The sequence below is a fragment of the Dermacentor variabilis genome, chromosome 5, assembly GCF_050947875.1.
Source record: "Dermacentor variabilis isolate Ectoservices chromosome 5, ASM5094787v1, whole genome shotgun sequence".
Taxonomy (NCBI): Eukaryota; Metazoa; Arthropoda; class Arachnida; order Ixodida; family Ixodidae; genus Dermacentor; species Dermacentor variabilis.
In genome coordinates, this window is record NC_134572.1 from 12,623,377 (window position 1) to 12,650,668 (window position 27,292).

The 27,292-nt window shown below is 44.5% G+C and overlaps 2 protein-coding genes across 3 annotated transcripts; one reads left to right on the forward strand and one right to left on the reverse strand.

Annotated features, from left to right (window-relative positions):
- Positions 1-3,518: 3,518 nt before the first annotated feature.
- RpS25 (ribosomal protein S25) lies at positions 3,519-14,836 on the reverse strand. The gene is made up of 4 exons (XM_075691737.1): positions 14,717-14,836; positions 13,926-14,015; positions 7,024-7,207; positions 3,519-3,622 (listed from the first exon to the last, which is right to left on the reverse strand). The coding sequence occupies exons 1-4, from the start codon at positions 14,717-14,719 to the stop codon at positions 3,549-3,551; spliced, it is 351 nt and encodes a 116-aa protein (XP_075547852.1). The 5' UTR covers positions 14,720-14,836; the 3' UTR covers positions 3,519-3,548.
- Positions 14,837-15,138: 302 nt separating this feature from the next.
- On the forward strand, positions 15,139-21,483 carry RpL40 (ribosomal protein L40). Of its 2 annotated transcripts, none has more exons than XM_075691738.1 (3): positions 15,139-15,223; positions 18,099-18,390; positions 21,319-21,483. In XM_075691738.1, exons 2-3 carry the CDS (start codon positions 18,104-18,106, stop codon positions 21,410-21,412), a joined length of 381 nt encoding a protein of 126 aa, XP_075547853.1. In that variant the 5' UTR covers positions 15,139-15,223; positions 18,099-18,103; the 3' UTR covers positions 21,413-21,483. The 2 variants fall into 2 exon arrangements, with proteins under 2 accessions (XP_075547853.1, XP_075547854.1); XM_075691739.1 differs by having other exon boundaries at positions 15,181-15,269.
- The last annotated feature ends 5,809 nt before the right edge of the window (positions 21,484-27,292 follow it).

Here is a 27,292-nt window from a genome sequence, read left to right on the forward strand (position 1 = left end):
ATCTTTGGTCTCTCTTAATGGCCCTCGGCGTTGTTCTTTAAAGGGACACTAAAGGCAAATAGTAAGTCAAGTTAAAGTGATAGATTAGTGCCCGAGAATCTCTAAGGCGTCAATACTATCGCGAACGGAGCTTTAATAATCGGTAAATTGAGGTAAATGCAGGACATGATTAGAGACTCCCCCGGGACATTCAAGCACTTGCCCGATGATGAAAGCCCTACTCAGTTAACTTCTGTCCCTAGTACTCATCTACTCGTTGCAAAAAATGCACTTGTATCGTATTACAAGATGAAATAAAATTCTAGTTGTCCAGTTCTACTTAAAAAAAAGAAAAAAAAAAGCCCTTGACAACGCGCGGGCGGTCGAAAGGTTTCGTTTTCGCTCAACTCCGCGCCGCCCACGTACGCTAGTTTTGCTGGCTCTCGAAACTCGCACAAACTGCAAGTAGCAGAGAATTCAACTTCCATGCGATATCGCGGGATGCCTGAATGGTCTATGCGACTTGACCAAAAAGCAGCTGCAGTGGCGAACCCGTCGCTGTCTTGGCTCAGTACTGCTGTCTGACGGCCGCCGTTTTACTGACGGCAGCAAAGGGTGGTGATGGCGTATGCAGTCACCACTCCCCCGGTTCAGTGGCAGATTTGAATTTTTAATATTCCGACTTCAGATGTAATTTTCTCGTGAACGAAGCCTTAACACGAAACAAGCGTTTCGAGGTTTCAGGAACGGTATGTAACCAGCAGTGGCGTAGCTAGGTCGTATGGCACCCGGGGCCCATAGGTCTTTTGTCACTCCCCCCCCCTCCGGTTGTAGTCGAGGAAGGTGAGGATATCGACAATTTCTGGGCGTCTTCAGACGTATACGACCCCCCCCCCCCCCCCCGCTGGCCCCTTGTACCCGGGGCCCACGGCCCCCCGGCCCCCCCTGTTGCTACGCCACTGGTAAACAGTCCACGTCGACTTAATATTTGCCTTTAGTGTCCCTTTAAGTTAACTTTAGACGAATGCAACGCATGAACCGAACTCGGAGGAAACTGCTTTCCATTAATTAGCCGGTTAAATGTGCCACCCTCATGCATCCCGTCATTACTTCCGCTTCTACTTCTGGGTTTCCAGGAATTTCGCCAGTCATGCTCACGTGGCGGGTCTCTGAAGTCTACCGATTCTGTGCTTTGGTGCACGGTCATCAGCAATTTCCAATTAAACACTTCAGTTGATCTTAATGCTGATCTATCTATAACGAAACCCAGTAATATTGTACTGCAGTATTTTTTTCTATATTCAGATTGATTTTGAATTTCGCCCCGTCTCAGTAATTTCGAATTGTAATTATTCCAGACACTTCAGTAACTCAACTTGTAAACTTATGCTCCGATATATCTAAATAAAGCCCACAAATCTTGTACTATAGTTTTTTTTTAATTTTTTTTTTCCAGATTGCTTTCGAATTTCCTCCACGGTCGTCTCGGGAGGTGAACCGGAACTGCTGCGCAAGAAACAGAAGTGTCACTCGATGCTCATGCCCCTAAATATAAAACGTCCGATGTTTGCAACCTTCAAGAATTGCAAAACTATTTCCACCAAAGTCGTTTCTCTCAAGCAGTTGAAATAAGCGACTCGTGTAATTTCTTTAAAAGGTTGCCAGTATATGTTGCCTTTGTTTGAAACGGGGCAGGGCTTTCGAGCACTTATTGTGAGCAATTTTTATAAGCTAGTAATACATCAACATACATTTCGCCACAACTGTCAGAAATCACACTTGCCATGACCAAGCCTCCCATTTCTGCAAAATATAAACATGTAACCTATTGGCGGCGAGGAGTTACGGAGTCGCCATCTATCGGAAGCGCCTCGCTGGCGTAGTATGAGGGATCATGCGGCGCGCTCCTCATAGGTTTTGCTGTCAGCGCTCACTGAAAACACCACGCGCAAGCTCTCCCGGACATTTATATAAGTACTTTCAAAACGAGAGAAGTTTCTTGCTGTCTAAATAAAATCTTGGGCAAACTGAAAGCACACAATGGTTTACAGACGCTACCTCCTTACCGAATACGTACAGTGAACGCCACTGCGCGCGGTCGCCGCGATGGAGTCTCCCGAACCGGCTTCTTGCGTGAAAGGTAGGTAAACGCCGAGAGCAAACTATGTGAAACATGTTCTTATAGTGTTTGTATAACTAAATGGAGCGTAATAGAACGAAGCCTCAATGCAGCGATCGCGCAGATACGCAGCGACCGACTGCGCGTCTGCATGCTTGTCCGCGCCCTGTTTCGCTTTCTCCGCGCGCGCGTTTTCGCACCGTGCCATGAGCTTTAGGCCGCAGAATATGAGCATTTGACAGTATACAAGCAACCATTGTTGCGTGGGCGCTATCAGAGCTGTTCAAAAATCATTTCATTGTAGAAACTTCGGCGCCTACGGAGACTGATGTCCCGTCGCGACGATTCTATCTTTTTTTTTCTTCTAAATTATTTGACTTTTCAATATTATTTTTCGAGTTGCGTCGCACTGTATGTTTATCGGTGTTCTCAGCGCGCGATTTCCCGCTGCTCCTTTTTTGCAATCCAGTGCATTAATTGATAACACAAACATGACATATGCCATGCTTTTTTTAAAATGTGCTTCTTACCGCTGCCTTTCTACTCCACTTAACTTGCCAGTATCTATAGCATCGACTAGTTGATAGACCAAACCGTCATAACATTAGTCGTGCAGCAGACTCGGGCGAGCGTCTCAATGCGCGTTTTCGGAACATCGCAGACCGGGCGCCGTAGCAGAAATCTTCCTCGCGTCTGTGCTTGCTGCATACCAGAGTTGTAGCCGATGACTGTTTGCCGGTTTTATGTTTCCCGAGCCAAGCTTCACGCAGCTTCTTGTCCAGCGGCTAATAAGGCTGACACCGGCCTCCGTTACGTGCGTCCGGCCCTGCGGAACCGAGCAGTAGCCTACCATATTGCGCGCCTTCAAAGGCAGCCACTACCTATTGTGCTTTGAAGCGTTGTAAAGGAGACACTCAAAGCGGGAAAATTTCGCCACTAAATAAGGACCGCAGCGTACGAGGGAATTTAAACTCATTTTCAGCTCGCTTCGGCGCGCCCGAAGCCGACGCGGCCGCTAAGTCCACGTGACCCTTCCTAGCACGTCACGCCGACGGTGGCGCCAGCTTTTCCAGTGGTGGAGCTCGAGGCCAATAGCTATGTCAGGACAATGGGAAGCAGCTGATAGCAGCCTTATCACACATTCTAAAGCTTGATGTAAGACTTCTTTAAAAGAGCTGTGTTTTATCAAACTCATTTAACTTCCCATTGACATTTTTTAGTGTTCCACGCATTTTTGCTTAAGCAAATTAAATAGTTTCTGAATAATAACGAAGGGAGTGTTAGCCAGCACCACTCTATATGAAGGCAGCACAACAAAAATAGGGCACCTTGGTTCATTCTTGTCCATCCTACTATAGTAGGAATTAATTTCTGTACTTAGGTTGCGAGGGCTGAGTAACAAAGCCAAAGGAAGAAAAGGTCTGTGCACTAGATGTTATTTATTCACAGCTCATGCATCTTCTGCCTTGGTTGTCCTTGTGTAGATGATTTGGCTGTGGTGCTTGACAACCTGTTTGATGAGTCCTGCAAAGACAAAACAAGTCTCACTAAATGATTTCACTTCTGCTGGATGAAAAGCAAATTAAAAATTTGTCAACATATTTAAATCTGAGAACCAGGTCATTACATGTACACACAATGCTTCTTCAAATGTAGGGCGTGAATCCAGATAAATGACTCTTAATTTCTGCTTTAGCGATAACAAATACTTAGTCAATCCACCTGCAAATTGATGCAACTACGCCCTTAAGGGTAGACGCTCCTCGAAAAACATCTTTTAAAATATTTGTACTAGATATTTGAAAATACACCCACCTGTAAGCATTACAAGTAGATACTAAATTTTTTCAAAATCACATGAAAATAACCTTGCACATTTATAATTTTCTTGTACTAACTAAATATGGCATGCATACTCTTGAAGATATGTATAGTGCTGATACCTACTTTAAATTGCAAAATCTCCAGCAAGTAGTTGCAAAAGTGCAAGGTTATATTTCAGGGAATCGAAGAAAAAGTTAAAATGCTCTAATCTTTTTGCATAGTTTCAGGTTTTGTACATGTTTAGCTATATATCGGCACCTTTGTGAAAATTTAGTACATAAAAGGTGCCCACAAAGATGGCTGTATTTTGCTGTTGTGCATCACCTAACTGAAAAACTATAACCACACAAAAAGTAATGACATATTTGAAATCTGCATAGAAAACTAATTGGCTGAATTTTGAAACCTCTAGTACAAGTAATAAAAAAAGTCATATTGAGGAGCGTCTCCACTTAATATTTTTACTATAGATTTGAAAATCCACAAGCTTAGAGAGCATTTCAAGCAGATTTCAATTATGTCATTAGTTTGTGTAGCTGCTATAGCCCTTGAGTTAAGCCCTACACAATGGCAAAATAGTGATTTTGCACGCACTTTAATGTGTAATGAAAAAATGAAGGCGGAGCCTGTGACGTATACATCACGCGATCCTCGAGGTCTGGTATGGGAGAATGCAGGGAAGGAATTTTGTTTGCAAAGGCTAGATGGGGCGAGTGGAGAAGAGTGTCTTGCTTGGCAGTGGAGCCCGCCTACTGAAATCGTGGGTTTGCGGCACTGAAATATTTCTAGCTTGGCTATTAATGAGCCAATTTGAAAAATGTTTGTGGCACAATGCTCCCTAGAGGACACGTAACAACTTCCAGCGTATAACCAAAATTTGCTATGGGGCCTGGTAAGGGCCCTTTAGAAGTCATTCAGGAAGCAATCCACTGCAAAAACTTTTAAAGGCTGTGTAGTAGCAGCAAAGACAAAAGCACAAAATGAAAGAACGCAATTTGAGGAGACAAGCCATACAGGATCTTTTCAGTTGATTAGGCCTGTGAAGGCAGGCGAAATTAATTTCCTGCCTCCTATGACGTGGAAACGTTTGGCATAGCCACTGCTTTGTACGCTTGCTTTATGTTATATCACCAGATGCAGTCATCCTCTAGTAAGCATATGAAAAAATTAAAAAAAGCTACTTAACCCAATTTGAATACTAATGAGCAGTGTTTATGTTATTCAAAAAGAAAACAGAAGGGAGGGGTGAGTAGAATGCAGAGCAAACAAAATGTATTCGAAAAAAATTGGAAATCGAGTCTGACATTTTCAAATACGAATAAAAAGGAGATGCATACAGAAGCAAATATTTTTGAATATGAGCTATTTCTATCAACTGATGGCAAGCTCAGTGGTATGAGGCCCGAACTTTGTCATAATTGAGATTCTCAAGAGCTTGCAAGTCAACCTCCACTGTCCTGACATACTCTCAGCCCGCGCACAACGCCTCAGTGTTGTGCTTCACTGCTTTAGAGTTTATTTTGGTTTGGATGAGGGACACTTGCATCTCGGCATCAGCCACTTTTTTTGAGCTCAAGCACCTTAAAAACGGCGGCAGCATGCTTCCTTTCCTGTTCATTTCTCAATGCGTAGGTCCTTTCTGTTCTTGTCCTCTTTCTGCCACTCGTTCGCCCCATGGACCATTTGAAGCATCTTCTTGGTCAGTTGCACAGTTCACGTCCGATTTTTCAAACTCCCTAGGGGCCGCGAAAACGTCCGAAAAATTGGCCAGTTGGAAAAAATAAATGCATGTCATTTACTGCCTTAAAGGCTCAAACCGTCACAGGCCCATTCGAAAATGCTCTGAAGGCCTGTCGGTACATGCATTAGGCATATCAGTGCTCGTACTGTGGCAGGAGATACCAGGTGCACGCGTGTTTAAGGAATACATACTGTGTCCCGTGGCAATAGCCCCTTCCCACGCTTGTTATGCTTCACTGCAATACTTTTGCATATGCTTCACCAAGTAATATTTCTGTACAGAGGCGAAGCTGACTATCGGAAACCGGCATTATGCAACGTACAGTGCTTTCCAAGCTTCTAAGCCAATCGTGAGTACCATAAAGGCGGAGTCCGTGCCATTGCTGACAGCAGCGAATTCTGTCAATGCAAAACATGGCACCCAACGGCAAGAAGTTTAATAGCGAATGTCGACGTGGCTAGGCCTAGCGCTGCCGCAGTGGTGGCTACGGCTGCCAGCAGATCTGTGTGAGAGCGCCGGTTCGAGGTGGCAAGGTAATCGAAATGGCAGCGGTGGTGGCTTTAATGCCGTTTCAGACCTGCGGTAACGGCAAAAAAGTCCAGAAAATTGGACCCGAAATTTTGGACGTTTTGATACATTGACTCTATGGGTTACATGGTGCCACCGCGAAGCAGTCCAAATTATCGGGCATCTGGAAAGTCGCTCGTTGACTGTACATTGGCAACTCCTCCAGCCTACGACAGGGTGTCAAAGAAGATTCCTCTCCGTTACTCGAGCCTGCATTACCGCAACTTTCGACCCTTGCAATAAAATTACAGCTAATTTTCTGTTATAGAGGCACAAATTCCCCGAGTTTTTCCAGACTACTCAAAATCCCTGGGAATTGCCGGTTTTCCAAGTTGGTAGACACCCTGATTTGATATAAAATTGGGTTAGAACATCATACTTGCTTATTTGCACTCTTTGTTAGTTCCACATCATTTTTGTATGTCAATATTTATTATGCCATGTAGAGTTTGTAGATAGCTCACAACCAGGCAAATTATGCAACAAAGCTTAATTTCATCAATTTCTGGAAAGTTATTCTGCAAGAAAACTGGATGTATATTTAAAACTAGCACATTGAAATACATTAACTCAGCAAGTGCATTCACAATTGACAAACTTAAAAATAATAAACGCTTTCAGGCGCAGGGTCCCCCTTAAAGCATGCCTTATATGTTGAAAAACACCATTATAAGAATCATAATCGTCAACATGAAAATGGTACTAGTACACCTGTAACCGGTATAATGAAAAGGAAGAAACTACAGCACAGCAGACAGAGCGGGTTGTCTGTTCACATGTGTAATAAACTCACCCTTCTGGAGCAGTTCTTCAAGTGCCTTGCGGGCAAGAGAGCCTCGCACCTTGAGTCGCTCAGAGACAACAGAGGGTGTGATCAGCTTGTAGCTGGGCACCTCCTTGAGAAGCTTGTCGTACGTAGCCTTGTCAAAGAGCACCAAGTTGTTCAACTTGTCACGTACTTTTCCCTTGGACCACTTCTGCACATGGAAAAGCACTGTGACAGTCACTCTCAAAATACACCCAACCAACCACAGAGACTTGACTAATATGAGCAAAAATTATCCAAATAAGTTCAGGAACCCTAAGCACTATGGTGGAAACATAATATACCAAGGAAACAGCAAGACTGCACATGCTAATTGCCCAAGCTTAAAGCCGGAAATTTCTGAATACAAAACCGACAACGTTTTCAGGGTTGTGGTGCCCTTTTAAGGCTCGGTTACAAATTCATTCCGAACAGCAATGTTTCCTTGCCAAACTTTTACAGCACAGAAAAGTCGTCTTAGTTTAAAGGGGTCCTGAACCACTTTTCATAGAAATGGAGAAATGCATTTGAAGTTAAAACAGGCTATTTCAGAAATACTTCCGTCGCAAAAAGGACTTCAATGTGTTGAGCAGAAGTGGAATTACTGGCAATCAAACATGCCATTTGTGATGCTTTCACTCTTTCAGTGCCTTACACTTCTCAAGGCTACAGCGGTGCAGTCCCACAATGCTCCTCCTACTGATCACCACTATGGTGCGCAGTTCACATTTGATTTTAGATGTTCACATAGATGCCACTACTTTTGGTTTTGGGACCTACGACATGCCGACCCAAATGTCGTCCTCAGTGAGCTGCAGCGGCCTCAGCCAGCAGACTCGTCGCAGCACCTTACGGTATCTATGCTATGTAGCAGACCGCAGATACATGCAATTTTAGTGCGTGCTCTCAATTGTGTGCTCCAGTCTGGTCGTGCTATGTGGTGTGGACTGGCTTTGTCCTGCACCACACTTGACCGACGAATAGCAGTCACACTAACTTGCACATTTTGAAGTTTTATGATAGCCCAATACGAAGTCCACCAAGGCATCTAAGCAGGAGCGACCAGGAGTTATCCCACAGTGGCAAGCATGTGCGTGTTCCAACCTTAAGTTTTACATGGTTCAAGGCTAGTTAAATGTTTAAATCTAGGTGAAATAAGCAATAGCCGACAATAGTTCGCTTCTTTCAGAAGTAAGCAATTTGAAATGAGATTTTTCCTTACTTCAGCCTGTTTACTATACTTCAAGAAATATGCACAGTAAGAGCAGGATGAAGCACACCAATCTAAACACCGTTCTTCATTCAGCTATTGGCCACTAGCAGCCGCGTATGGGAATCTGCTATATTACAAAATAAAGCAACTGGGAAAGAGTAAGGAGCAGGCTTTGTTGAAAAGAGCGTTTGAGAGAAAGGCGACTGCATTACACTTGCAAGCTACATGCGCCGCGCATGACTAGATAACTTGGCCGAGATATTCACAGCAGCGAGTGCCATCTACGGAGTGTTTTTTCCCCATGCCTAAAGAGTGGTCTAGAACTCCTTGGACTGCAACTGGACCAGTTTGGCTTCCTCACAAAAAGCAAGCCTGGTTAACAGCAGTGTACACTGAACACCAACTCTCACAATTTGATTTTCATAGCGAAGCTGTATATGGCTAGCTGATTTGTCCGTCTATCTGTTGGTCACCTGTACACCAAAAACACCGCCTGCACAACCTCATGTGCAAAAGAGGGCACGCAATTGGCCAACACCACCTAGACAGCACAAGGCCTGCTTACTCTGATCCATGACGTCAGGCTACCTGGTCTGAAATTTCGACTGACAAGGCTGGCGCAATGACATCAAGATCAATGTTGACTACTTGGGATCATCCCCATTAGATTCCTTGGCAGACAGGCCGAGTTATATGACATGGATCCGAGTGAAGGTGGTGTTGGATTAGCTGCGCCAGTAGTGACATCGTTCTCCATCGCAGCCGAGCACACGTGCAGCAGTTTCTCCCAGACTTCGCAGTGTGTCATATGCCCTGTGTCATATGTACTCCTTAGAAGCAGGCAGCTTTCCATCAGTAACGCCGCAAGCAGAACCAGGAATGAGTTTGTCTATTCTGTGCCAATGCTGCAGCCGAGCGCAAGCACCAACTGTGTACCGAGGAACTGGCAGCCAACCAAATCTTCCTTTAAGGGGGAACTGTGGATCTTAAAAACAAAAAATCGCGAAAAAAATTTTTTTGGGAACTACTTGTTTCGGCATCTGTAATGCCTAGTCTACACGTTATCAAAACACTTTGCCCCAAAATGCACCCCAAGTGTCCGAAAAAAATTAATTTGTCAGCGTGGATGGCGAGAAATGACCCAAAAAATTTGGAAGGCGCTTAAGCTTTGCCTTTAAAACCTCGATTCTATAAATGCTCTCCTGTCTTGTGTAAAGCGCATGTTATGGCATGACAGCAGGCAAACACTTACATGGAGCAGTGTCGCCAACTTAAAAAAAAAAAAAAAAACAATTGCAACAGGAACCCCCAAAATTTAATATTTGTACTCCAGACACCAGTAATTCCCACGCATTCAATAGTTTTCAATCAATCAAGAAATTCCTTCTTTGTCTAGAAGCTGCCGATTCACTGCAGGCACTTTCATTCCCAGAAAGATGTCATCTGCTTTGTCTTTGTTTGATGAGCACTCAGCGGGTGATCGCCCAACTGCACCGCTGGTTCCAGGCGGGCTTCCAATGCTGCTGCCGACGAATTCCATCGTGGCGGTCTTTGGCACTACATTTGTGGGTTGTTTGTAGCTTGAGCAGCATCCCTGTTTACATTTGATAATGTTCAGTTAACTGAACACACATAACCTTTGCATTCGACCAGGGCAGCACCAGCATGGATATGGCAAACTCGGCCAATTTGAAGGATTTTTATCAGAAGCCTGTTGGCTTCGTCCCAGAACGGGAGTGAGCTTTTCCTACTGAAGTTCAATGGCAGCAATTTTTTTTATCGAAGATTAGAAAATTCCACTAGGGGCACCAAGCTGTTAACTACACGTGATGGCAGGCAGACTCTCCAGAATGGTGTATGGATGTATGAAGTTGTGACTGGCACCCGCTAGAGGGGTACACTACTGGGAAGGGGGGGGGGGAAAGAAGAGCCAATTCAAAGCGTTGGGCGTGTTCCGATGTTCAGCACCGTTACGTCATACACGCACAGTGATGTTTTGCAGAAAAGAGTATAACTTTAAAAACTTCGACTCTTCAAAATAAAAATGTACAACCACCAAAAACCGCAGCAATAAAGTTTAAGTCTTCAAAACTTAAAATCCCCGCCTCCCGCAATACAACAATTTCACTGCTAAACAGAGTAAAAACATACTAAATTTAACGGAGAAACCTCTAATTTGGCAACGCGAGTGCGGTGTTCCTATAAAGATGATCAGCTTGTGTCGAACCTGCGACGATGCTGCGTCGGCACGGCCAAATGTACACCCCGTTCCTCGTGAACAATCTTGCTGTGCTCGAAATGCGGCGCAGGAGTAATTGGCAAATGGCACCAATGACATTTCTTGTGATTAGACATTCACCTCGGGTGCAATCTACAGTGATGCTGCGTCGGCCAAACATGCAATCCATATCTTGTAAATAATCTCGCCACACGCCAAATGCTGAGCACACGAAATCAGCAAACCATTTTTTTTCTGCAATAATAAATGCTTAACACTGCAGCATACATACTAGCACATGTGCCAGGGGCCTACTAACCTGTTATAACTGGTAACATGTAAACGCTTCATTATGCTATATCGAGATCTAGGACAGCTACATCTTTTTTTCTGTTCAGCAGTAGCCATACTGTCAATACTGTACTTTGATGATACACTAAATTGCCAATTGTTGGATTTGAAAACTGCTTGCGAAACTTCACTCTATAAACAGTGTGCTGTCAACTCGTGCATTATTGCTTTCTGCCCAATATTTTACCATATTGTCTCCACAAGCAATAGTAATAGAATTTTAATTATCTCCATAATTATTTACTTTATCAAACGATCATTGCATTGTTGCGATCAGCTCAGAAAGTTGAATGAGATTAAGGGGCACATGGGCCATGGAGACAAAAATATTCAAACAGATTTTTAATTTTGGTTATTCTTCTAACCCCCATATCAGGGCGCACCTGTTGGCAAGAAATTAGCTCAAAATGAAATGTCATTGAGGAAGAAAACACTGGGTTAGTCTTATGAATGCTCAGTTTTCCCCGCGAAAGTTCTGAAATAACACTTCTGTCATGCGCCATTTCAAAACCATCACAGCCAGGCCATCATGGTCTTGTTTGAAAAAGCATCTATGCAGCTTGCTTTGCTGCCAAAACAAGTCTTCAATGCTGCTTCATAAAGAAACTGCCTGGTGTTGTAGCATAAAATGTCATTCTTGCACTGTGTTTAATTTTGTGCATTTTTCCCATGTCGAAAATTTTAGGGAAGCACTGTGTCCCTGCTACTCATTCAATCCTCATTTCCCTTTTCCCTCAATGTTACGAGAATCAGAGTGCACAAAAGCTATGATAGAGTGCTTTAGAACACTGCAACATTTCGAAATTTTGTATAGATCACAATAAAGCTTCACATTTGCAAATTTGTAGCTTTAGAATTTGATAACATAAGCTAAAATACAGATAAACATTAAAATGCAAACTTGCATTCTTTGATCAGTCAGGAAGATACCTTCTTAATGACAGCTCTTTAGTACAGTACATTTCTTGGAATTCACCATTACAAACTTACAACAAAAATAATTGACTTTTTTTGCACTAAGAAAAACTAATTGCCTATTTGTAATTAACAAAAATATTGACTTTCAGAGTCAAGTGCAGGTGGTAAGACCTGCCAAAAGAAGGTTTTCAATATGCGGCCAAACAAAGAAAAGCTGAATAGGTGCAATTCAATATCAATTTAGTAAAGATTTATTCATCCTGCATTAGGGACTGGAAACTTGGTCACGTACCACAAAGAAAAGGAGTACAGGTGGTGAGTGTGCCTCAGTATATAGTGCTACACCCAAGAGGTGAGGAATGCAGCAAGATCTCACCGAGGTGATCACTTAATGTTGCGCGATGTCTGGACCTGTTGGGGCAATCAACAGCTCACCACAGGAATTCGTTCGCGCTGCATGAGAATTCGTGCTTGACAACAAAACAGCAGCCACGGAACTTGCACAGCAATGCACTGCCCACAATCTTGCAGTATGCTGAAGGAAAACCTGACCCCACCAACTATACTGTTTCAGCAATTCCTCACAGCAAAGCTACAACGCCTGCAAGTGCAAATTATTGTGGAGCAAGATTTAGCGCCATAGTCTGAAACTAAAAGGCCTTAACAAGTGGTCTCATTGGCAGGTGTTTACTTGGAAGCTTCTTGGCAGGTTACAGCAATGTTTTTTTTTCTAAGACTGTGCTTCGCATTTAAATGAGATTGTCACAAAAGCATCAAATGGCCTATTGAGTGGAAAAAGTGGTGCCTGTAGCAGCGAAACGGCACCTAAATCTGGAACACCACGTCACGTGCACACCTTGACAGAGCAGTGCAGACTTGCTGCCATGAAAGGTGTTGCACGAAGGGAGAGGGCATCACCACAATGTACTCGCTTCGGAGGACTTTGTTATCTGCACATTCCCTGTCCAGCGCAAGCTCTCACCCAAGTTCTAATTTCACTTTGATATTTGCTTATAAAGAAATTAATGTATAAAACAATAAATTTGAAACAAAAAACGCTGGCGGTAATGAGATTTGAACCTGTGACCCCTTGCTCAGAAGCAGATTCTCTTACCCACTGGCCTAACTAGACAGCAGGCCTGTGCACTCAAGTGCATCAACCTCATGTTATCTAGGAGGCATTGGCCAAGCATCTAAACGGGATCGCTTGCATGCGAGTTCTTAACTCGGAAGGACTGCCCAGCGGCATTCAAATGGACGATGCTTTCACATTCAAAACTCGTGAGAAGTGCTTAGGGGCCTTGAATTTTTGAGGCTCTACGATACTGAAAATAGAATTCTACACTTGTTAGAGTGAAAATGTGCAGAGAAATCAATGTAACACTACTATATAGAGATTTGTATTTAGAAATTAAAAACAATTGCTTTGTCAATGGCTAAATTCATGCGTAGTCAGCAGAGCCACAGTACCATGGATGGATCCCTCCTGGGTCGTGCTCTGTGAAAATTGCATCCACAGACTCACCTGTGTGGTATCGTTCCAAGCTGCTATATTACGCAAAACAAGGCCGCTGGCGTTGAAAGTGCTTGGAACAGTGTGGAAAGGTGCAAGCCCAAACATTAAAATGGCTGCACTTACGAATCAGCGAGCGCAGCCTGTGCAATAGCATGTCACATGAGGAATTGAGACGATACCACCATCTCACGTGATGTTGCATGCTGGCCGAGCACTTCTTGTGAATCCTCTACAACCTTCGAACTCCGCTATCTCAAGAGTATTAAAAAACTCTACCTCGAAGATGACTGCCTTATCGGTGTCGGAGAGAATGTTCTACTGCTGCTATCCCATCAGCTGATCTCGCTGCCCAGTTCCACAGTGTTAGATGCTGCCATAGCCTGTGCTGCAGCAGTTGTTAGCAGAAAAAGCGTAGGACATCATTTTTCCTGTAATACATCATGCATTAACATTTGCTCCCTGATGACTAGTGAACAGAAACATATGCTTGAAAGTTGTAAATGACTGACCTCATCATGCTTCAATTCAGCAATCCCGCTGGTGTACCGCTAACAAGGGATTATAGGCATATTCTTATATTACACAGCAAAAACAGCGCCGAGTAGCTTAACGTTTATTGTGGTATCCAAGAACACAATCCTAAGAGCCCTTCGTTGGATTTACATTTTACTTGCCTTCTTCTTGGCCTTGCCTCCGGAGGATCCCTCCTTCTTCTTGGCAGTCCCCTTCGTGTCCGTCTTTTTCTTACTATCCTGTTTGGGCGGCTGAAATATGCAAGCAAAATGCAAAAGCTGAAGTAGGCTTAAGTCAAGTCCCGACGCATTAACACAAGATGTTTTTTGGTACGGTGACAACGTGCGCGCGCTTATGACGGGCTGAAAAAGTGGCACAGCGACAGTCCTAAATTTACCACTTATGGCCAAAAACGTGGCGTGCTATTGACAACGATCAGCAGCGCACAGGACCAGGAACGTAGCTCCGTCCGACCTTTTAACGCTATAAACGACATATCGCACTCAGAGCTTCTTAATTGGAGTGAGTTTGGCACACTGGAACAATCAAATGCACCTCGTACATAAACGCTCACACAGTGCCTCGAACATGCCCAGTAGACGGACTAGGGAAAGTGGGCAAAGGAGCATACTGCTACATAGTCTATGCCAAACCCCTGCGGCTAGGAATAAACTGAGGCACACGCACGAACATACACAAATGAACAGCTGTATCACTATGTGATTAGCCTCGTCCGAGTTCCCGGTACCGCTGCATCACACAAGCACGCACACGCGTAGAGATCTAGGCCTTGCATGCAACACGTGTGCCATAGTTGACACTGAATATTTCACCAAATAGCTCAGCAATTCTTGATTCAGTTAAACCTTATTCTCTTTAAAGAGCTTCGCAGAAAGCAAGAAATACTGAATATAGTGGCTAACTACAAATAACACGGAAACAGCGAACATACCATCTCCGGCGTCTATTCGGATAGAATGCCGCAAAAGAAAAGACCCGTACGCCTACCGGAAAGAACCCCGTGCCAGCGCTGACGACTCGATGTGGCCAGGAGAAAAGCGAAAACTCTCCTATGCACCTGATCATGAAGATTCTTTGAGGTTGTAAGTACCTATTAATTAATATTTAGAAAAACAAATTCACTTTAATCTTCATAGCTTGGTTTTGCATAATGTTGAAATGAGGTTGCTGTAAAAGATAGTAAAAATTAATTGACTAAAATGTTTATATTGAACCAAAACTGCATTGTAAGGCAAATTTATTATTCAGTAGTGTAATGATCAAGTAATAGATTAGAATGATAATGTTTAAACCAGTTAGCGTCAACAAGTTGCACATTTTATTACTTTATATATTATTTAGACGAAACCGTGTAGCCGTCAAGCAACACTGCATAAAACGTCTTTCCGCCAGTGCTGAGGACCCCGTGTTCTTTTTGCTTCAGTCAGGCTCCGCTCTAGTAAGTGCGTTTTTTCCATCTCTGCATTTTCGGGAAATATCTATTTGTGAGTAATCAAATTTTCGGCTGTTTGTGTCCGCCAGTGGCAAAAGTGTCCTGGAAGTACATTTTCTAGTGATATGCTTATGTTGTATGTTTTTCATGGTAGTGTAAATGGCACGTTTCGGAAGATTGCGGCCGGCGTTGTCCGATCAGGCAGGCTAACTGGCGTTTTTCTTTCTGCGGACACTGTTGTGCCAGTAATATTTATGTACATTTGCGTGACAGGAACCCGCTTGAAGCGGCGATTTGCGGAATCGTGGTGTAGAAGAGTCGAGTGGCAGATGCGTGTTGGCGAGTCTACCTCGTGTCATAACATTCCGCGTTCCTACGGCCATCCTACGTTGAACTATGAACAGTCTCTAACGAATTAGGAAACCGTAAGAGTAACGTTAGACAGACCTAAATGACCCCGCATAGCTTGCGCTCAAAGTTCTTGCACATGCATACCACTTAAACCATGCATCAATTTGCAGCAGAAATACGTTGCTTTTATCTATCTCCGCTCTCTGCTTTATCAATCTAGTAATTTTTTTTAGGAGGGGCTACTCAGTCCGCGGTTAACATGGCTAGAGCTGCTAAATTTTTTCCTTGGACCATTGAACAATAATACAACCTTCGCGCTTGGAACGTTCCATGTTGATAGCCCCCACCTTAAACAGGCATGCAAACGAGTTACCGGTTTCAGCCGAGCTTGATAAATGTGCTACAGCACTGGCCTATTTGCGTGACGATATTTTTCTGTTTAAGTATGTGCCTTAACTTGTATGCAGATCTGCACCAGCGAAATTTACGGATGCGGGAACCTTATAAACCATGAAGGTAAAATTTTGGGGGGATTTCTCCCTTAGGAGCGACGCAATCGTCGGTTAAAATAGTGCTGTAGCTCCGCCCCCCGTCGAGCGCCGCGCGCTGCTACTGACGCTGACGATGCGAGCGGAGACCGGAAACCGCGGCTTAGTGACGTCAACACTGGTGTTCCGCTCCTTCGCAGTCTCCGCGACCGTGCCTGACCGGGCTTATTTCTGCGTGCGTGCCGACCTAATCTGCTTCGCTCGACCCTACATTCCTTTATTTGTGTGTATATAGGAGTGGTAGTTGACGTGCGCAGCATCAATTGAACTTGTAGGCCGATCATGCCGGCGTTCTGTGCAGCCTACGCTTTCACGAACACCAGCGGCCGCGACGATGCTCCGATGTTCCATTAGTTCCTGCAAGACAAGAAGCTTTCAGCTAAGTGGGAGGCTGCTGTGAAGCGAAACAACTTCAAGCGCTCAAGAACAACAGTGTTGTGCTCTAACCACTTCCGTGACGATTACTACCGGAGTTTATCAATAATGCGTGCTTTGCGTTCTCCTAAAAAAAAAGATAAGCACGCTGAACGGAAGGTGCATGTTTATTGCCCACGCTTGACGCAGGTTTCATCGCCAAGCGCCGCGAATTTTCTATTTGCACATGTGTTGTAAAACAGCTTGCATGCAGCTACCATAACGCAGTGCAAGCGTAAAGTTTGCATGTGTTGGAAAGCCTGCTCATGCCAAGACGCTGTGCTCCCCCTTCTCTTGCACACATAAGAAACCGACCATCTCACGTAGCCGACGGAATTAGCTGGTTACCAGTAGCGTGCGGATGGCGCACTGATGAAGGTTCTGTACTACACATGCTACAACAGCCGGTAAACTTTTCCCGCGTTTAAACTGTCTGTGTAGATTGCCGACAGCTTTGGGGCAGCGCACAAATGCTGAAGATTGCATCACCGCTTACATTCTATGAGGAGGCATGCAGGAACATAACACTACAGTTTGCCCGGAAACGTACTCACTGGAACGCTGAATGCAGCTTAGCAAAAAACATACTCGCCAAAGAACATTTCCAACACAAGGAGATGCTAACACTTCGCCTTCATTCCCGTGGAAAGCAGTGCTTGCACCAGCATTTTGTGCTTCTTGGAAAGGCCGGCTCTTCGCAATCGGCTCGTACATGTAGTATGTACAAGTATGTACATACGTGTAGTATGTGCAAGTATAAATCCCTTACAAGTGATTTTGCACGCGACAGCGCTACAAGCGAGGCGATGGCTGTCGCGTTCACTCGTCTGCAAGCCGAACTCCACGCGAGCGACGACTTCCCGGTATGAGGGCAGCAATATATGCGCCGAAACTAGCGTGACGCATGCTTTATCAATTTAAGTTGATGTATTTTACTGAAGGAGCACAAAATATTTCTGAAGGTCTTGCACTGGGTTCTTATTCTTGCACGTGTAAAATTCAATAGTTTGCTCGTTCCGTGTGACAAACAGTAGTATTTGAGTTATGTACATCCAGTTTCGGCTTCGCACAATTGGCTAGTCGCTCATAGCATTTCCGGGCGACGAGTTCTAGATTTCTAGAAATGAGCGATCGAGCGACAACACCGAGCGATTTGTGCAAGCAACGGCCGTCACCGTCGCGCGCAAAATTGCTCTTGTAGAGTTTTTACTTAACACCGAACTCCTCAGAGAAACGCAAGCTCTCGAAAATTTCCATGGCCGTCTCGGCAAAACACCACCAAACTACTTTGCACCGTGCTTCGTGTGTAGCGGCAGCGGCCGGTCCGGACGAACACAATTGTTGACGTCACAAGGCGCCCGACCAATCACAGGCTGAAACGAGGCGCGCGAGCTGGGCGAGTCTGCTGCTGCACTTTTAGTCGAAATAAAGTATGTTTGTGCTTTCTTTCGCTCAATTTCGATGCAATATTCGAATTCAGAGGGTTGAAAACCACGGCGTATTGCTCTTCACTCATTTTTTCTGGAAAAGCTTTCAGCTTCCCTTTAAGGCTTACTTTGTCTTTGCAGCTGACATGCATCAGCAAGTGTTCGTGCGTGGCCTTGATGGCCGGACGCTGGTTGTGGACCTAGCGCCTGGTGCGCTGGTTTCCGAGCTCAAGGAGGATTTGCGATCCCGCCTTGGCTTGCCATGTGACCAGCAGCGTCTCCTGTTGGCCTCGGGCAGGCCACTGGACGATGCCGACACCCTGGAGGCCGGCTGCAGCCTGGACCTGAGCCTGCGCCTGGTCGGTGGTGTGATTGAGCCCAGCTTGCGCATCCTAGCCCAGAAGTACAACTGCGACAAGATGATCTGCCGCAAGTGAGTGACAAGGATGCGCCAATCTAGAGTTGTTGCCCTCTAGGAGCACTTAACCCTTTCAGGGTCGATTTATTTCGTCATGTGCCGACCACCTAGGGCCGATGTTTTTTTTTTTTTTTTTGGCGGATTCCAATTGTTCCGAGGGACCTATTTCAAAAAAGAAAAAAGATACCGCAATTTTTCTAGGGTGACTGCAAAGTGAGAGAAAAATATTTTGCGTTGGTATATATGTACTGTTTATTCATGAATAACTTATGACTAAAATATCGATGAATTGTTATACACATAGTTCACGGCTTAGAAAATGAGTGCACGAGAATATTTTGCAAGTCTCAAATGTTCATGCTCTTAGACTAATATTTACATCCATAGCGTAATCGAACTGCATAGATGAGCGCACTAAAAAAAGCTGTGTGGTTGTGTGCCTGTCACGAAAGCAAAACGTGGGAAAAACTGCCACTAATCTTCGTCTTATCGCCAACCAGAGGTAATTAGTTTTCGAGAGTCTTGAAGAAAAGGAAACGCATGCACGGCGGCATCCTTCCTATGCACACCCCTTCGAGCACTAAACGAGCGAGAGACAGGTGGTCGCCCTTTGAGCAATTGATAACAAAATAGCCATCAGTTTTGAGAGCGCAAGAAGCCGAAACTGCCGCCCGCCAATGCACAAGCGGTAGTAATTGACGCGCCGGAGCAAACTAGCTCTAAAACAAACCATGCTATGAAAACAGAGAGAGGGAGGCGCGAGAAAAAATTGCTTGTATTCTCGCATAGTGTCAGCATGTGCCAGGAAAGAAAAAAATTAGAAAATTGGAGCGCTTTTTAAACATACAGATGGCGCCGTAAATATATGGCATTGACCATTTTGGACTTCTTTGCGGCACTGTATATTTACGTCATTGTCCCTGAAAGGGTTAACAGACGTGTTTAACCTCAAATGTGGGTAAATGTTGTGCTTGACATGAAGTTACAAGAAAAGACAACCTCGTTTAGCATTGCCCTGAGCCACTCTATTCAGTAATAGAAGCTGTATTCTTTGATACAAGCTCTCACTTACAATGCATACCAATTTCCTGGACCAGAAACTGCAAGCTGGTCTGTCAGAATTAGTTCGCAAGCAAAGGTGTTCCTTGTCATACAGGTATGTCGACATGATGGTTGAAAGTATTGCCTCAGACATATGTCATATAGACATATAGACATAGACATATTGCCTCAGTATTGCCTCAGACAGGGAAATGTCATTAGATTGATGCCACACAGTACAGGGTTTACACTGGTCGTTGAATCCCTCTCAATTAAAAATTGCATTTTCATGGTCTAAATGTCTGGAATTTTCTTCCTCTTGAAAACCCTTGAATTCTTATGATCATACAGAATAAGCTTGATTACGCGACCTGCTTTTCGGTACAAGATACATGGTCTTGGCAAACTCTGCTATAAAACAACGCATCTAAAGTTTAAAGCTGGTGTGAGAGTACACACATCTCGCTTGATACAACATGCAAAACTGGAAATTCCCACAGTGGACGAGAGAAAAACAAGTGCTAGTTCCTTTCCTGCATTTGATGCTGCTTTCATCATCCTTTTGGCCTGGCACAATGCATTTCTGAGGTACCACAGTTTCACACCCTTTGTCATGACTGGACTGCTGTAGCTAGCCAGTGACCTTCCTGGGTGCAAAAAGTGCTTCATGAGAGTTGATATGAAGGTCGTACTGTGAATGTAATAATGCCTACATTAGCACTGAAATGAAAAGTGCAATAAAAATGTTGCACATTGTGTGCCACAGTACTTTTGAAATATCCTTGTAATGGCCTTCAGTTTTTGCCCAGAAAAACTGTACAAAACCTGCAGCAGATGCATGTGTGTGCCATGGGACCACTATTAATGTTTATATATTGTAGTATGTTGCAAATTATTCCATCTTGTTAGGCTATGCCATTCTAACACAAACAACATGGTACAGTGTGCCTGTGTGATTCTTGTAATTACTTTCCTGTGCCACAAGCATCCTCGACGCCATGTTTCTCCAGCCTATGCAGGAAGATGGCAGTGCTGACCATTAGTACACTTGGTGCTGTATGCAATGCTGTGGCATTCTACCATGCTGTTTTCCTATGCTTGTGCACTTTTTCTCATACTCTTCTAGGTCCTCTTCTTGTTCTTTTCAACTTTTGAGTTCTAGATTTGCATGTTGCACATAAAAGGTAGGAAATGAAAGCATTTTTGATATTCTGACATGTGCTGCTGATGTGCCACTGGTCTCTGATTTTGTAGCATTCAAACAAAACACTGCGATTGCAGTGCATTCTTTGCATGTCATTTACAGTTGGCAAATTCTTGCGTTTGGAAAAATAACCCACCAAGCCATTTATTTGTCTTCCTCTATCTTTCTTTCTCATTACCTGTTTATTTCATAGCACCTTTACAACCACTGAGTAAATGCTGCTATTAGTGCTCTCAATTTATCAGTGTCTTTGTAAGCTAATTGGTTGGAGCCTCAATCTTTTGAAAGTTATGTAGTGCTTATTTGTGGGCGACTCACATCAATGGCCTACAGCAGCAACCAGTTTCAGTGCAGTGAATACAGCTGAAGTCTCTGCGACAACTGTCACTGCAATATTTTACTTTGAGAACAATATTTTTCACAACTGTGACCATTCTCTATTGCCACCATTATGAAAATTTTCAGACTTCATAAAATGCTGGTTAAACATTGGGTGCAGTAAATGTCACAAAATTTAGCAGGTGATATAAGGAGGCCACCTATTTTGAATTCTACCTTTTCTTTTTTTGCAAATGTATGGAGTTTTTATTGGGGAGCAGGCCACTTGCCCTCTAGGCATAAGTGTCAACTTGTGTTCTGCACGTTGAATGGTCAATGCTGCCAGAGTATTGTGACACGGCTGTTCTATTTGTGTGCAGGTGCTATGCCCGGCTGCATCCAAAGGCCACAAACTGCCGCAAGCGCAAGTGTGGCCACTCCAACAACTTGCGTCCCAAGAAGAAGCTCAAGTAGACTACATGCCTATGCTTGTCACCTTCTATGGTTGCTGGGCCAGGAATAAAAGTCATCTTATGAACCTTGTATGTTTTCGTCGTCGTACGCTGCTGTGTTGGGTATAATTATGAGAAACACCACGAAAAAATTGTGAAATGAAGGAGCTCGGCTGCAACACAGAAACTTGAACTGAGTCCAACTTCCTACAAAGTATTTACTAAGGTAGAACGACAGAAAGCTGAGCTAGTTAGTAAGGATTCATTCGTGTTGTCCACTTCTCTACTTGTGTCCTGTCTGCACGCCTCGCCTCTTTTTTTGCATAATGAATCCTTACCAACTAGCTCGGCTTTCTGTCGTTCTAAGCTTCATTTCGAGTTCTCTGAGCCCTTTTCCATATTCCCCTACTTATACCGCGTTCGTGTTGTCCACTTCTCTTGTGTGCTCTTTGCACACCTCACCTCTTTTTTACTAAGGTAATCGCAAATAGAATCAGGAACACCTTAGACTTCTGTCAACCAAAGGACCAGGCGGGATTCCACAAAGGCTACTCGACAATAGACCATATTCACACTATCAATCAGCTGATAGAGAAATGTGCGGAATATAACCAACCCTTATATATAGCTTTTATTTATTACTAGAAAGTGTTTGATTCAGTCGAAACCTCAGCAGTCATGGAGGCATTACGGAATCAAGGTGTAGATTAGCCGTATGTAAAAATGCTGAAAGATATCTATAGCGGCTCCACAGCCACCATAGTCCTCCATAAAGAAAGCAACAAAATCCCTATGAAGAAAGGCGTCAAGCAGGGAGATGCGATATATCCAATGCTGTTCACAGCATGTTTACAGGAGGTATTCAGAGACCTGGATTGGGAAGAATTGGAGATAAGAGTTAATGGAGAATACCTTAGTAACTTGCGATTCGCTGATAATATTGCCTTGCTTAGTAACTCAGGGGACCAATTGCAATGCATGCTTACTGACCTGGAGAGGCAAAGCAGAAGGGCGAGTCTGAAAATTAATCTGCATGATACTAAAGTAATGTTTAACAGTCTCGGAAGAGAACAGCAGTTTACGATAGGTAGTGAGGCACTGGAAGTGGTAAGGGAATACATCTACTTAAGGCAGGTAGTGACTGCGGATCCGGATCATGAGACTGATATAATCAGAAGAATAAGAATGGGCTGGGGTGTGCTTGGCAGGCATTCTCAGATCATGAACAGCAGGTTGCCATTATCCCTCAAGAGAAAAGTGTATAACAGCTGTGTCTTACCAGTACTCGCATACGGGGCAGAAACCTGGAGGCTTGCGAAAAGGGTTCTACTTAAATTGAGGACGACGCAATGAGCTATGGAAAGAATGATGGGTGTAACGTTAAGGGATAAAAAAAGAGCAGATTGGGTGAGGGAACAAACGCGAGGTAATGACATCTTAGTTGAAATCAAGAAAAAGAATTGGGGGGGGGGGGGTGTATGGGCAGGGCATGTAATGAGAGGGAAGATAACCGGTGGTCATTATTAAGGGTTACGGACTGTATTCCAAGGGAAGGGAAGCGTAGCAGGGGGCGGCAGAAAGTTATGTGGGCGGATGAGATGTTTGCAGGGACAACATGGCCACAATTAGTACATGACCGAGGTGGTTGGAGAAGTATGGGAGAGGCCTTTGCCCTGCAGTGGGCGTAACCAGGCTGATGATGATGATGACATCTGAGCCATTCAGCAGGACCGCGAGGCGGCGGCAAGGCAACATTTCGACGTCCCCACGTGGGAGACCTAAGGCCCCGTCGGCGAAAGCTCTGCAGGACAATAAATAAAGTTGTTACCAACCAACTAACATGAGACGACGAAGAAGAGGCGAGTAGTCGCAATGTTCACTTATGTTATGGGATGGTGCGTTTGGATGATACTGCTGCTTCGTGGACAATGAGCACTGGTCTATGCGTGCTGCAGTACGGGACATAATTTAACAATGTCACGTTTGGTAGACTTCGTACATATAGACGTGGTCGATGGTGCTGCCTCTTCTTGATGCGAACCATTATCTACCGTGCTGTGGTGGCTGCGTATGGCGCAGCCGTACAGGCCTTATCTTGAAAGCGAGTGCGCCGAATGCTGATAGCCTTGCGCTGTGTTGCTTGCTCGCCGCTTAGTTCGCGTTGAAGTGAGAGACAGCACGAAGGTCAATTCGCTCGCTGCTGCAGGCGCTATCTTGAAAGCGATCGTCTTATGTAACGGATGGATGGACGGGTTTCCTCGTTGGGTAGGCATAGAAATGCTTACACATTTAAAAGAAAAAAAAGTTCTGGCAACATCCATCTTACCATGAATGTCGACATCAACACAATTAGCATTGAAACAATGTAGCGAAGCACTGTGTTGCAAATTCTCCACTTCTCTGTACTTGACTTCTTCAATTTCCTGTTGCCGCTTCTTGACTTCTTGCCTCTTGTTCTACTTGTCTGTGCGGGCATACCTACCCAGTGGCACATACCCAATGTGGAGTTCTGGATACCTAGTGTCACATGGCACAATGGCCCAAGTTGATGTGAAAGAGGTCAGATACGAAGGAACATGCCGAAATGTGCATGAAGTTCCGGAATAAGGCTAATCACATAAGAACTATACAGTGAGATGGTGCATGATTTAACGTCGTCGGTGCAGCATCGTATTTATGTCTTCGCCGCAGTGAAGTGCTGTTTTCGCAAACTGAATGTTCCGCCTTTCTCACTATTTAGATGGTGTCCAGACTAGCGAAGATAAATATAGCTAACTAGAGAAACCATAGTTTTCTTTGCCAAAGCAGACAAAAAGTAGCCCAATTTTAATATCCCAATCTGTCAACCTATAATAAAGAGCTCAATGCATCGACGGCCAAAACAAAGTTACATCAGCTGCGCTGCGTACGCTGGGATGGAAAAAGTGGCGCTTGATGCGCCTTGCACGCCGACGGCGATGTATAGCGTTCGCATTCGTGTTATCTTTAGGTACTCATTTATTTCTCATTTGTGTGGCCAATCCTTGTGCGTATGTGCCATGCTGTAATGGAATCAACATCAACATTCGAGCATGCTGAGCATCAGTCATGAACGAGCCAGCATGTGACAGCTGACCGCGAGCGAAGAAGGATCATCCGTCTACGTTGGGTCATCTGGAATGGCCGACTGACATGCTTCGCGCTGACGAGTGAGCCATCATCATCGCATCTATCTATGAATAGATGTCTAAATTTATAAACGGCGAGTATTTTGCCTGAGTTCTTCCATGTACTGCTGCTAACGCGTTCGTGATCCCATTGTGTCTCTGACCAAGATTCATCAAGTGTCGGCGACAAGGCAGACAGGACTCCGGTGCCTCCGAAGGGTGCAGACAGCCGTATAGAATGCGGTGAAGTTGTACCACTCGTGCAGAAGGTCTACACGGATGGTAACAGCGACCTGAAGGGGGTCCGTGCTATGCTCGCACGGACCGGTGTTTTGTGGCCGGAGCAGAGCAACTCGTCGCAGCTCCTGCCCATGCTCGTGCGGATATTGGCCGAGGCCCAGAACTGGGGCGCGGTCGTTGAGCTCCTCATGGACAAGCCCGGTGAGTTCACCGTGTGGCCAGTCATGGTTTACCACCTGATGCGCCAAGTACTTTGTTTCTTTGTCTTTAGGTCAATCTCCTCACAGAAAAGTCAGCAAACTTCAGTCTTTCCTTCGGCTCCGAACTCATTTGCTACGACGACAACATTCTCTCGCTGTGAAGGCCACCATGTTAGTTTTGTTTGCTTGTTTATAAGTTCGCTCGCTCACCGCAGGGAATAGAACGAGAAGCCAGCAGTTATAGCGCGGTTCGTTGTGGTGGAGGGGTGCCGCCATATAAATATGCAATAGATTTAAGTAAGACTGAAAAAAATGTGTAAATGGTGTTTATTATTTAATCTATAGACCATAAGTTCCTTGATATTACAGAAAAGGAAGCGTGAATTAGGTAAATAGGCTGTTAATTTTCTTCCGTTGTGCGCAACTTCCTCTCTGTGACATAGCTTAATGTATGTTGTGGAGTATGATAGACTTAAGCACTCGCCGACTGTTACGGCTAGATTTATTTGCTTGAAATCTATAGCTTTATGGAACCTTTAGTTCGCATCTGTTCGGACTAAGGCTTATGCTGATTTTTTTGGTGTTGTTTTTAATGGCGGTTCAACATTTTGCTGTTTCAATGCACTTGATTCAGACAACCTTATTGCATCATGTTTAATTTCTTTTGTGTGCTACTATGGTGAGCTTTTGTTTTGGTCAATGTGCTAAGCTTTGAGAACTTGCTTAAAAAAGTATTTTCTGCTGCCAATCGGTGGGACAACGTCCAAGCACCTACCTGGCCCGGTCAACACTGCACCATTTTGTCAAGAACAATTCCTATGCGATGCACATACTGTCATTCTGGTTCACTATACAGTATTGCTCATTCTGATCTCCGGAATACATGCATGGGCGACATCGCTTTCAGAGTCTGGTCAGGAGCGCAAAAACCCACTGTACCAGTTAGAACCACTGTCTTGCTCGAAAACATAGTGGTTAAGTGCGCTTGACTCCCAAGTGTATACTGTTCCAGTAACATGGATTCGAATCCCAGTGGCGGCGTTTTTGGATAAGTTTTCTTTTTTTCCCTCCTGGTGGCGATGGTGAAGCTTGACATGGGGCATGACGACGAAAAGAATCGTTATGTGTCGTCGATGGCGAGAAGGGCCGCCGTCAACGTATCGCAGTGACTGACAAGGCGAACCATATTTCGAGCACGCAATGGCCACTGTCGCAGTCTCGGTGAGTTTGTTGTCTCTGTGCCGAGTTCTTGTTATGGTCTGGTTGCGAGTAAAATATCTTGTTACTGAGCAAAATCATAAAGAGCCCGTTTACAGGTGCATACTAATAGATGGTCGATTGGTTTCAATGTAATTTATTTATTCATTTATTTATTCATATACTTCATAGGCTCCCGAAAGTGTATCGCGTGAAGGACAGGAGGGGAGGGTGGCATTGCCGATAATTATAAAAAAGGAGCTAAAAACAAGTTACACAATGATATAAATATGAACAGAACGGGAAGTAGTTAAATATAATATTTTCCAGAGATGAGCGCAAATTATACCATTGTAAGGTGAAAGCCTTCCACACGACAGCAAAGTTATACAGTTAACACAATTGTTACATAATTGTGTAAACGATTACATAAAGCTATTACGTAATCTAAGCTACTTTTGTGGGATTAACTATCTGTGTGTGTGATTATCTTAGTTATTGAGAATTATCTTACTCTTAAATGGGGTTCCTTCATTATCCCTGACCACCTCAGAGCACAAGCAGAGTAAACGTAGTAAGTGAACTTTCATAAGGAGAGTTAAATAGGACAAAGTCAGTCCACAAGAAAGCCACCAGCATGCCTTTGTTTTTAGAGTGGTACCGACACGGCTGTTCCTTCCATCATGCTCCAGCGCAGGAGGGCTATGCTCAAAAGCGCCAACGAAGGGCAGTACAGAAAGTACTTCAAGAAGATGGTGGAAGCATTTGGGAGACTCAACGTGAGAGCAGAGCCTTGCGAAACGCTTGTCGAGCTGGAACAGACAGTGGTGCCACGCCTCCAGCGCTTCTACTAGGTGCCTTGCCGGAGCTCGCTGGATAACGCAAGCTTGGATGACATGGCGGAAATGACGAAGTCGACGGTGTCCCTGTCTGCATGGGTGGAGCAGCTGTGTACGAACTTCGGCGAGATGCCGACCGAGAACTTTTACGTGGAGAACCGCGTGTACTTCACTGCTTTCTTCGACCTGGTGGCGGAAGTGGGCGAGTCCAAGATAGCGTACTGCGTGGGCTGGGCAACGGTGCAGGTCATGGCTATGGTGGCTGGCCATCGTATCATGG

Excerpts from the sequence above, each read along its gene's own strand:
- RpS25 (XM_075691737.1), bottom strand. Across the intron at positions 7,208-13,925 it reads GAGGCAAGGCCAAGAAGAAG|AAGTGGTCCAAGGGAAAAGT; the intron begins GCAAGTAAAATG and ends TTCCATGTGCAG. Across the intron at positions 3,623-7,023 it reads TGAAGAACTGCTCCAGAAGG|GACTCATCAAACAGGTTGTC; the intron begins GTGAGTTTATTA and ends TTGTCTTTGCAG.
- RpL40 (XM_075691738.1), top strand. The coding sequence starts at position 18,104 with ATGCATCAGCAAGTGTTCGTGCGTGGCCTTGATGGCCGGACGCTGGTT. Across the intron at positions 18,391-21,318 it reads GACAAGATGATCTGCCGCAA|GTGCTATGCCCGGCTGCATC; the intron begins GTGAGTGACAAG and ends ATTTGTGTGCAG.